Below are 12,419 nucleotides of genomic sequence, written 5' to 3' on the forward strand. Positions count from 1 at the left end.
ACATAGTTGATTGCAAGAATATGATGTTATTAAAAAAATCTCGTCTCTTGATTGAGCTGAATATTTACATTCATTTCTTGTGTGTGTGGAAAGCATTTGATATATGGGTGTTCAGTTGAACATAATTGCAATAATTCAATCTGTTGGGTCATCCATGTAATCAAAAATTACAGTGAGTCTACGACTCTAAATTGCAATAATTGCATTCTTCGGTCATAGCATTCACTTCTAATTCCATCCTTCGTTGCCTTGCCATTCATCTATCTCAACATCCTTGTTTAGCTACACATTATATAAACATTTTGTTGTCTAACATTCTGTTCTATAAAAGCATGGCTGATCTGATAGCTGTCCTATAAAATCTCCCCTTCATTTTGATTGGTATGCAGGGATCACATAAACTTCTGAAGCTCATCTCTCTTTCATCTACCTTCTCTAATTCAATGAGCAACATTCTTCTCAATCTCTCTGTCGTCATGAATTATTGACCCGAGATGTCAGAAATGGTCATTTTGGGTTACCTTGTGGCAATCAATCTTAATTAATTCCTCACTTTGCACTCATATCATTACTAAAATTGCTAAAATTGCATTCCACAAACTCTATTTTTATCCCATCATTTTTGAAACTTTAGATTCTGAAACATCCCTCCATATTTCCAACTTTTAGGCATATATAGGACAAATTAGGATGGCACATTAAAATACCCATATTGATGCCTGCAGGCTTAGTGACCCTCTTATTTAGATGGTCACATTTTCGTTGAATGCAGACATAAAAAGCTTGAGATTGGTTCGTGCTGAAAAATGGATTCACTTTCAAGGCTTGGTGACTTTTGCCTTTACATCATTCCCATTACCTATTTATTTTTCAGATTGTGAAGGAGACTTGGGTACGGGCTGGACGGTGTGTTAGGGATTTCACTCTCTACACTGGCTCCCTTGGGACAGCATTCTTACTTTTCAAAGCATATGAAGTCACCAAGAACAAGAATGATCTCAATCTCTGCATTGAAATTGTGAGGGCTTGTGATACTGCTTCACGAGAATCAAGGTACTTGTGTGAATCTTTTTCTTAGTTAATTTCGTATATCTTTCACCTATCTTACTCGATTGATGTGAATCTTTGCATAGGTACAATATCCAGGCTATCTCTAAAATGATTCTGAAGAATGTTTAGTATGAGAAATCATTGAAAAACTCTGCATTGATCTTTCAAAATAAAATAAAAAATATGCATTGCCTGGGTGACTATATGGTGTAATAACAAACGATCTTGGGATATGCTGTGGATTGTGCGTGAAAGGAGCCTCTAGAAGGAGCATTTTGTTTTAAGGTGGACCTTGACGGGTATTGCACTATTATCATCATGCTGCTTACTGTGTGCATCTTTGTATATGCAGACATGTGACATTCATCTGTGGTCAGGCTGGTGTGTGCGCCCTTAGTGCCGTGGCTGCAAAGAACGCTGGGGATCATGCACTGCTCAACCACTACCTATCCCAGTTCAAAGCGGTAATGCTTTGAAAATTTGTTGGCTAGAAAGTTAGTAATGGTTGTCTTCTTGAGCCGAAAAAGATATTTATGCGGTAGTAAACCATTGTTTCTTTGTTTGGAATTCTAAATGCTTATTGGTTACCCTTGTAACTCTTGTGTACTATCCATTTTTAGTTCCTCATCAGATGTACTACCTCATTTGGCCATCACTTCTCTTGGGGGTTTCTGGACTGTGTATGAATTGCCACTTCATAGGGTATGGTCGTGAAGGAAATCATCAAGGATGGAATACGATTAGCCAACAAGGGTAGTTGCCCATTGATGTACGTAGCATTTATTTCGGTCCAATAAAGTCAATTCATCATAATCCTTTGGTTTGTTTTTCTGAATCTTCATCCGTCTCATCAATGCCTCTTCTATTTATATTCCTTTTTTTAATAAAAAAAAATTAATTTTTCTGTCCTTGGTATTTATTTAATTTCTTTTCTATGGAATTTTTTGATGTTGGTTTTCTTTTCTTCTCTTTTCCATCTTTGTGTCTATATTTCTCAGTTTATCTTATATGGAGGCTTTCTGAAACATATGTTGAGTTGCTGGAAATCCTTGCACTTTGATCAATGGTCTCCATTTAGGAGAATATACAATGGAATTTCAGAGAAAAAAAAAAAAAAAAAAAAAAACAGGGAAAAATATTGGATGGCTAGGGACTTTAAAATTTCAAGAATTTTAGTGTCCCCCATCCATGGTGTGGCCCATCAGACCAATGGTCTGGAGAACTTGGACCATAAGCCCCCATAGTAAGGAATGGCTGCATCGGAAGACTTTTCATGTCCTGATGCATCCAGAAACAATTCAGTAAAGGCTGTTTTTAAAAAGTTTGGTTTCTGGACGCATTTCTTATGAACTGGTTCCATTTTAGAATCTCTACCATGTATCATGAGAAGTAGGGAAAAAAATTTGCATGCAATTAGTTTCTCAAATTGCTTAAGCTATGCATTATTGAAGGACATGGAAGGGTTACAAACCAAAATAAAGAGCACTTGGGTAATTACGAGGTGGAGCCATTACTTGGAAAGCTACTACTTTTTACGAGCTGGATGCTGTGATAATTCAGAACCATTTAAAAAAAAGAAAAAAGAAACAAAAAATGGTGGTGACTCTTCAACCATACACATGACAGTTTCAAGGTAATCCAGAGTGTTCAAATCTCTGAACCACATAACCAAAAGTTATACTAAGAATATCACTGTAACCATCTTTTTTGCCCTTGGAATTTGGACCATTCACCAATTTACTTTTAACCCTCCATTTGGCATCCATCAATTGGATGGTTAAGATTTCTTGATCAGGGTGATTTTAGAGAGATGATCCATACACAACATTTCTTACGGGATGGTATGGATAGATGCACATGAATGCCACGTGTGAGGATGAGTCACCACCAATTCAAAATGGAGGTCAACCATCACAGTAGTCCACTTCTTATAGCCACTTTTCTGCCCTGTTATCTCACTTCTTCAAACTGCTTCCTCTAAGGCAGAAGCTAATGTCCACTGCTACTACATTAAGTGCAAAAGCGCACCATGCCACTGTATTTTCAACCGTTCTGCATTCCTATTAATTTTAACACATGCAACCTTACCGGTACTGGAAGAACACATGCTATCATTTTACCTGTAAGCCATGCAGAATCTCAGGCATGGGAAGCTCAGGAAAATGCGCAAGATCAATGAATCCCACCTCCTCTGCCCTTTTAGCTGCTGCCATAGCTTGCAGACACAAACTTCAAAAGAAGAAAAGCAATTCTGTAGATCTGTATAGCAACAGAATCAGTGAAGTATGTTCTATGGATTGAATCAGCTCTTCCATTTGCTCGATCCTTGATTGGGAGAGACAGGGCCATGCTTGAAACTGAAGAGATGGGAGCTTCAGACCCACAACCAAGAGCAGAAAGAATAAACCAACCATGTTTGCTGTCAATGGATGGTGGTCTTCCATTAGATTCGACCTCCTCTTTTAATATCGGAGGACATAAGAGAGGTGCAGTCCTACGTGGAGATTCTCCAATGCGATGAGGTCCCTTGCTTATAAAAGCTAAAAGATGAATACTTCTCTCTCTTAGTTGTGAATCCATTTCTTTCATGGCTTTACTCCATGAGTGCTGATGTTTCACGAGCATGCAGATAAGCATGAGGGTGTTCTCTGTTTCTCTCAGTGCTGTTAGAGAGGTTAGTACCCTCTGAGTTCGGGCTCTCTTCTTGCTATGATCGTCAGTCGGGACGTCTGGTGCGGAAAGATAGAATAATATCAAATACGATTTCTCGAAAAAGTAAGGAATCATGCTCTCCACAATATCGATACAAGATGGATCATCCCCCAAAGAGCAAATCATAGCGCTGACAATAGCCAGTCCTAGTCCCCAAATGTTATGAGGGTTTTCTTCTTTGTCACTTTCTTCTTGACCATTTGGAAAAGGCTTGTCATCCAATAAGAGAGCAAACAACACCTTTAGAGATGAAAACAGATTGATGGTTTGAAGCATCTCAACACCTCCTCTGATGCATGCATGGATGCTGGTCTATGCACATCCACCTGTCTTGGCTTTGATACACATACTCATGGGCAGTATAGGTGCATGCTGGATGACTTGGATTAGTTGGACTTGGATGGTTAGTCATATTTACTTGTGTTTGTGCTTGTTGCTTGATTCAATTTGTTTTGTTTTCCAAGTTAGTGAACTTTATTTTCTCAATAGAAGTTATAAGTTGTTGAGTATCTTTGGTTTTATGATTTTACTTGTATATTCTTGTATTGATTGCTCAAGCATAACGATAAGTTGTTGAGAAATTTGTTTAAAAATTTTTTATAGTATATATCTGTGGGTTTAGATGGATGTGAATGTGAATGTGAATATGATGAAATATATTAGATAACAGGTGCATATTTGATATTTTTACCTACGCAACATTTCGTAGGTGAAAGTGACCTATACATTTTTTAGCTACGAAAATAGTCGTAGGTAAAAAGCTTAGCTCAGTTAAAAATTATACTAATACCTACGAAACATTTCGCAAGTAAAAGCCTCATGTACGTTTTTAACCTACGAAAGGTTCCTACAAAAATGGCCGTAGGTAAACGCTTCAAGTTAAAAATAATATTTTCAGCTACACACCATTTCGTAGGTAAAAGTGTCATACATGTTTTTTAGCTACGAAAATAGTCGTAGGTAAAAATCTCATATAAGTTAAAAATTACTATAGAAAAATTATATTTTTACCTACGAAAACTTTCGTAGTTAAAGGTCTTAGGTAACTCTAAATTAAATATTCTATTTCTAGCTACGAAACATTTCGTAGGTAACAGTCCCAAACACGTTTTTTACCTACGAAAATAGTTGTAGGTAAAAGTTGAAATGAAAAATTATATTTATACCTACGAAAAGTTTCGTAGTAAAAGTCAAGTAAACTTTTCAATTTTAGGTTTTTTCAAAAAATCAAAATATTACTTACCTATGAAAATTGTCATCGGTAAAGATGACTTTCTACGAACTTCTATGTCGTAGGTAAAAAAAAACTTTTTGATTTTTTGTTTTTTCAAAAATGCAAAACACCCCTTACCTATGATATGGTTGGTTGGTGAAGATGACTTTTACCCGTAAAACTATATTTTATAGGTAAAAGTAAACTTTTCGATTTTTTATTTTTTCAAAAATTTCAAACACCCATTACCTACGAAAGTGTTCGTAGGTAAAGATGACTTAGGTAAAAATAAATTTTTAAGTCAAAACACCCTTTACAGCCTTCACCTACGAAAATTTTCGTAGGTAAAGATGACTTTTGCCTACGAAATTATATTTTGTCGGTAAAAGTTTACTTTTACCTACGAAAAAGATTTTTGTCGGTAAAAGTCATCTTTACCTACGAAAATTGTTTTCGTAGGTAAAAGTTTCGTCGGTAAAAACCATATTTCTTGTGTGTTTGCAAAGTACTTGTAAATGAACAAACGTGCAACTAGCTGTGTCTGGGGCCCACTGTGGTATATATATGTCATTGGGTCATGCAATAGTGGCATGCCACTGAGGCCATGGGTGGCTGAAGAATCATGCCAATGGGCTATACGATGGAAAACAATGGAAAGCCGCGAAAAACCTTCACATTCACATGGTGGATGACTTGATGGTCAGATGGGTCTGATTATTACGTCTATGATATAGGGTCCAACAACTTTCAAGGCCAAAGCAAAAGCAACGGTGGATGGGCTTTGAATTTCTGTAACAAAAACATGATCTTTGCACTAACAATAACATGCTTTATAACTTGGCTATGGAACAAACTTTTTGGGAACAAAATTATTGGAACTTAGTGTTCTATGTTTTGGGAACAAAAACTATTTGGCTCAACATTATAAATCCTACTCAGCCAGAAAAATCGAAACAAGGGAGCTTTACAAATCATTTTCCACAAGAAAGATTCGAAAAGAGAATCTCACTTCAGTGGTGAGATGACATGGCAAGATTTGATTGATAGGGTCGCATGCTTATAGATACCCAACAGTGTAAGGTCCACCGATCAAATCTTTCCACAGCATCTCACCACCCAATTTAGGTCTTACCTCAGAAAATATCTAATCCGTGACTACGTGTATGAGACCATAGATGATGAAATTAGTTGAATGCCACACAACATGGATACCATTTGATATTGAATTTGGACTGTCAATAAATTTTTCGTAACTGCTCATTTATTTCGTCCTTGTGTGGCTCAATATGTCTTTTCTGAAAATTTGTTTGTGGGAACGCTGTTTGGAGCATTAATTCAGTTTTGAGTTTGTTGTTTATTTCATGCAGGAACTTGCATTAGAGATACAGGACAAGATTTTATTTATGATTAATAATATTTCAGCTTCAAATTTGGATGTGAAAGCAAAAGAATTTACTGATGTCCAGAAAGAGCAGTACTATCCATGGTTTGCTCAGTATATGGTGATGAAAAGGTGAGAAAAATCTTATGAATAACCTTTAGTTTCATTAGCTGATTTTTTACTTTACTGGGACATTATATTTGACAGAGCAAGCATTGAGCCAAATTTTCATGAGCTGTACTTGAAGTTCTTGGAGAAAGTTAATTCAAGATTGCTGAATAAGGAGATTGTCAAAGCTACTTATGAGAATTGCAAGGTGCCATAGCAAAACTTTTTTGTTACCCCTGGTTGTCATTGTCAGCACACACGTTTTCCAATCTCCCATAGACACGGACGAATGAGGTCCAGCCAGAGGTTCTACAAGGGACCTTTAAGTTCTTGGAATGCAGTTTTGTCATCAGGAATGTCGAACAACAATTCAAATACACCGAGGTGCTTTCGACTCCTTTAAAAACCAACCATCCACTCTTTTTTTCAACTTCCACAAAAAGAAGTGTGGCTGTAAGCATGCCAATGACTACTAAATATTTTTGAGGAAGACAGTTGCACAATAACTGAATAAAAATTTCTGCAACTAGCCATAAGGAGGTGGTGGTAGTGGTAGTGGTGGTGGTGTTGGGCCAATTCAACCCCTTCTAAAAATTGATCATATCAGATAAATGTGACAACACATTGCTCAATGTAATATTTTGGTAACATAGCCGATCATGCTTCTGGATGTTTCGGTTCTCATGTTTAAGCAGCCGCCTTGGCTTTAGACTTCTTTCCTTTCGTCTCTGGCGCTGGGGCTGTTCTGGAAGGGAATAAGGCAATACCCATGAAGGGTTGTAAAGGTGCCGGAATCTCTACGCCATCTTCCATTTGGTAATTTTCAAGAATACCGCAAGTGGTCCTTTCTGTTGCTGTGAGGGTAGAGTTCAACAAATGACTGCCTGTTTTTTCTTTCTTTTGCGGAATATTGCGGAGTCCACCTGCTTTCATGAATTACTAGGAAACTAATTTTGTAATTGTAATTGTAATTGATTGAATGAAAGATTGTAATTGAACGAAGGATTGTAATTGAATGAATGAATATTATGCAGGTGGTAATTGAATGAATGAATGATTATAATATTTTTTTAAATGTAAGACATAGCTACGAATTAAATCCGTAGCTATAGCTTTGAGACTTATACCTCGAAACACCTCTACGGTTATGCTACGGACTAGAACCGTATTGATAGATCTTTAGTGCAGTTCTTAAGGATTCGGAATAAGGTTTTTGCAATTTTATACTTTACTTGCTAGTCTTCTATTTCTTTCAAGGAAAGGTAGAGGAGCACACTAGTTGAACTTTGTTAATATGGCATAAATCTATACATGTCAAAGATCTCGGGAATCACTTGTTTGAATATGTACATTAATAAATAGGACCGACAGAAGATACAAACAGTCAAATATGTTAGGCCTATTGTGGATTGCACACACACAAAAATTCTCTAGATCAATGAAAATTCCAAACATGGTCCCATAATATAAGCTTAAGGAAGAGAGTGCAACATATCAAAGGTGTTTTATATTTTACAGTGACTATCAAGGTTGATGTAGGGCATACTTGAATAAGGAATGCATTCCAATGTTCTTGCAAAATATGGTGAGCAGTTCGGCCCCTTTTATTGAGAGAACATACCCATAGCTTGCGTAACAATCCTGCTTACCTTCAAATAAACATCTGGGAAACTTACATATTTCAATGCATTCATCATATTCACAAGGCTAAAACAACAAAAAGGACTTGATTATTTCCCAAAACTTAGACAAAGGAGCAGCTAGAAACATATTTCAATGTGCTCGTCATATTGTCAAGGCTAAGGCAACTGAATTGCAATTATTTAAAAAAAAAAAAATTTAAGGAACAAAAAATGAGATATGTTAGAAAGGTTAGATCTCTAGTGCATGTGGACAACATTCGAGAATGCTTGCATCATAGGGCTCATTAAAGACAACATAGCCCAAATATCACACCAACGAAACGAAAGGAGCAATAATCCAAATCTATTTGCTTCGGCATCTAAATCACCCGCATTTACATTTAGTTACACATGTAATCCACATTCAACCCATTAATCATTTAATTACATATTCAATCCACATCTAAATTGCATATTCAAAATCCAAATCCTGCTCATATTGATATTTACCCATTCTTTCTTCTTCTTTTTCTAAAGGTGGGAAGCACACCACCCAAGATTATTGAGTGGAAATGCTCTGTACAACTATTCAGGCGGACGCCAACAAAAAGGGCAGCAGTCACGCCTATCATTTAGAGCACTTGTACAAAAAATAAAATAAAATAAAATAAAATAAATTTTAAAAAATTAAAAAATTAAAAAATTATAACAGACCCACAAAACAAGCCACCAATCTGGCACCCCAAAGCTGATCTAAATTTTCAATGACACCCGCCAACTACCATCCCTACAAACCAGCTGCACACCACAATAAGACCACACCAAACCCACAACAGCCCAAGACAAAACGACCAGGGTAGCTCCTATCCAAAAGTTGCACAACATCAACCGCAGGACAACCGCAGGGAGCAAAAGAAGGCCACATTAATTTGAAAAGAACATGTTGCTTCTGCTACTACATACAAGGGCTGTTGTTGAAAACCACATCATGTCCTACATAGAGAGTCTTGAGGACCATGACTGCTTCCTACTATAAAGCCACATGTAGCTTAAAAACCCAAAAGTGTTGAAGAGCAATGTAATCTTCTCATACACATCTTGTACCATAATTTCAGACATGTAGAGTTTACCTGAAACATTATCAACCAGAAAAAATCATCAGGTAAAAAGCATTCTATGCAAATAGAGTATAAAAGCAGTTAGAAATTGGCAAAGTATAATGGATGATACATGGGCAGTTAAAACTTACTAATACAGTACATACATGAATACAAGTAATTCAAACTATCATGTCTCAATTAGATATATCATGAACAAAATATTACACTTACTTCGTTATCCATCTATAAGATTTTTAAATGATTAATACATGGCTAAACTGGAAAATATTGGAAGGTCTTATTGAAAAACAAGCATCGGCATTTTGTAATGTACAAATTTAACTTCACATTTTTGACGAAATTTAGGAACAAATTTTGACTTTCCAATGTTGACAAATTTGACAACAAAAGTCTTACGGAAGTTTTTTGTTGACAACTATGACAAATTTGACAATAAAGGTCTTATTAAGAGCACATATATTACTTTCGACAACAAATTTGACTCCAAATTTATTGACAAAATTCTTACTCAACAATTTCAAGTGGCTTTTCGCTATTAGTAAGGCTAGCATAAGCATAGTGGGTAGAAAAATGGGTGCTCACTAAAATCAGCTGAAATTTTGTAATGTGCCAACCTATTTATATCACAGCTCACCTTCTAATTGGACTGCCTTGATTTATTTAATTTTTTGCAGTATTCCACCTGATGGATGCCTTGAACATTTAAATACCATTATGGGAGTTCCTACCAAAGAAGCCAAAATCAACATCTCTTTTAATTCCCGTCTCAAAATTTCACATAAGTGGAGAAAGAATGCTTGTGAAAATCAAATCCTTTCCACCTCAAAATTTCCATGAAGGATATGGATGGTGCATCAATCCCTTCTTACTTTAATGTCACAAACTTTTTCACACAAAATGCAAAATTTCTTCTACTTTTTCTTTCATCCTATTAAGAGAAAAGAAAGTAAAGAGATTCCATCAATCAAACTGCAATCTTTTGGCTTTTGTAAGAAGAGTTAGAACATACACTCATCTTTGAAGAAAGAAAATCTATTTATTCAAACGTAGGTTGTGTTCTTCAAACCGTAACGGTTGACTCTTATCACATGGTGCTGATGATAATTGCATATAGGGATTTCAAAGAATAAGATGTCTCACTATATCAAAAATTAAAAATTTCATTCAATACTATGAATGATAGAGATTGACAATTTTACCTGCTGAAATGCAATACTTCCTATAGATGTATCTTCACGTAATTGTGCCAATTACAAGTTGCTTGAGGGAATTTGCTTGTACAAGTTTATACTTGGTTGGTAGCCACAAGTAGCCAAAGGGCCACTCATTGATCCACTAAGACCAATCTTAGGTATCCCAAAATGACTCAGACTGGTACTAATTGAAGTCTAGCATAACAAAAACACAATAATGAAAACTGAGCACAACTTACATGAATGTCAACTCCTATGAATGTTACTCTAATATTAGAAATATACAAAATTAAATTGCACTTTTACCCGTGGTTCAATGTTGAAGAGATTTTGTTAAAACATGCAAAAATGAGGTGCTTGGTATTGAAATTGAACCAATGGTGCATTTATGGATCCACTAGAGCCAGGAGTGTAGCCAATCACCATATGATGACCGGGTCCTACATGGGATCATATCGGTACTTCTAAGGGACTCATGAAAGCAATATGTGTACCCTGATGGAGGGAAAAAATAAAAAATTTAAAGAACATAAACATGTGACATGACAAGATTTAGTAAATAAGTTCTCACTGATACCTGATTATGATGAGTCAGTTCAGGAGATGTAATTGAATAATTTGAAGGTTGAAATGAAGTAGGGTGCATTATGTTTAGTGCTTGAGCAGTTTCTTGTCTCTCTTGATTTGCTTGTGGCTAAATGGATTCAGTTCGAGATTTTTTCTTATGTACTTTATCCAGCGGATTTTGATACACACGACGACTGCCCCCAACTCGAGACTTTACTTTAATCCCACTTACATTTTGTGAACTTTAGCTATTAACAAAAGCAACTTCTTTTTCAGTGGGCTTAGGGTGTGTTGTTTATATATCTATGCTTTCAATTGGTTCATGGCATGCACCTTTAGTATCAACGTTTTCATTTCGTCTAAAGTGTGCATGTTTAGTATCTTCACTTTTGGTCGGCTCATAGTGTGTGTGTTCAATCTCTACACTTTCAACAACAGATTTAGATGACCTTAGTGGAGGTTCCTTCGGCCCTTTCATACGTTCCATTATTTCATCGTGGAATTTATCTGTGTATTTATCTGCAAATTTGAACAACTCATCATGTTCCTCAGCCATTACTGCAATTCTCTGAAGCTTGCTACACAAATATTTGTACCGCTTACTTGAAACAATATTACGCTCGCCTTTTGTTGGTACCCTGGTATGATCTCTACCAAAACCTTCTTTTGCATCTCTTCTCCATCTTTTCATAATATACCTAGGATGAACCTCTTTTATATTATAAAAATCTAAAACTTTCAATGCATGACTACATAGGATCCCCACAAACTCAAATTTCTTACAACTACACATCATTGTACCATCTAAAGAATCGAATCAACAGTACGTCCTTCATCTTTATCATTATATGCACGATACTCTGCAATCGTGCCAAATTCACCACATTTAGAAATTGAATAATGCAAATGTTTCTTATACTCTTCTTAAAACATTTCAAATACCTCTGGAGTGTACACCTTTGCCATTTCATTTAAAATCTTCACATCAAGAAACATTACTGGGATACTCTGCCTCATTTTGAAATCAACCATGGATTCCTTGTATCGTCGACTAGCCACTGCCCGTTCAAAATGGGTGAAGAAATGCAGAATATCGTATTTAGAGTTCAGATAAATTTTCAACAAGTTAAACATGCTTTCACTTCGTTGTGTGCTTTTAATGTCTGCACAAAATGTATTTCTTCCATAAACTAAAGCCCAATTTTCTTTTTCCTTAAATAGATTTTGAAACCACTTGTTATCCATTAAATTGTACTTCAAAATCATGTTATTCCATGCAGTTAGAAACTCTTCCTCGTACTCATAATCATATATGCATCTATTCAAATCTTGTTCGATAATTGTTGAACCTTTAATTACATGACTAAGGTGCTTGGCAGCATTCTGATAGATATGCCAAATACATAGGCGATGATATGTTCCTGGCATCACTGAAGCTATTGCATTTGCCAT

General features: G+C 36.0%; 1 protein-coding gene and 1 long non-coding RNA gene across 3 annotated transcripts; both read left to right on the top strand.

Annotated features, from left to right (window-relative positions):
• The first annotated feature begins 766 nt into the window (after positions 1-766).
• LOC131257913 (uncharacterized) lies at positions 767-1,863 on the top strand. Of its 2 annotated transcripts, none has more exons than XR_009177712.1 (3): positions 767-1,053; positions 1,403-1,588; positions 1,682-1,863. It is a non-coding gene; the product is annotated as an uncharacterized LOC131257913 (long non-coding RNA). The 2 variants fall into 2 exon arrangements; XR_009177711.1 differs by having other exon boundaries at positions 797-1,053; positions 1,403-1,514.
• A 3,901-nt stretch (positions 1,864-5,764) lies between these two features.
• LOC131217309 (uncharacterized) lies at positions 5,765-8,722 on the top strand. The gene is made up of 4 exons (XM_058212221.1): positions 5,765-6,488; positions 6,564-6,672; positions 6,744-6,848; positions 8,624-8,722. The coding sequence occupies exons 1-4, from the start codon at positions 6,337-6,339 to the stop codon at positions 8,720-8,722; spliced, it is 465 nt and encodes a 154-aa protein (XP_058068204.1). The 5' UTR covers positions 5,765-6,336.
• Positions 8,723-12,419: the final 3,697 nt, after the last annotated feature.

Source organism: Magnolia sinica, chromosome 10 (assembly GCF_029962835.1).
Source record: "Magnolia sinica isolate HGM2019 chromosome 10, MsV1, whole genome shotgun sequence".
Lineage (NCBI taxonomy): Eukaryota > Viridiplantae > Streptophyta > Magnoliopsida > Magnoliales > Magnoliaceae > Magnolia > Magnolia sinica.

Coding starts and splice junctions, on each gene's coding strand:
- LOC131217309 (XM_058212221.1), top strand. CDS start 6,337: ATGCAGGAACTTGCATTAGAGATACAGGACAAGATTTTATTTATGATT. Junction 6,489..6,563: donor CAGTATATGGTGATGAAAAG/GTGAGAAAAATC, acceptor TATATTTGACAG/AGCAAGCATTGAGCCAAATT. Junction 6,849..8,623: donor AACAATTCAAATACACCGAG/GTGCTTTCGACT, acceptor CTTTTTCTAAAG/GTGGGAAGCACACCACCCAA.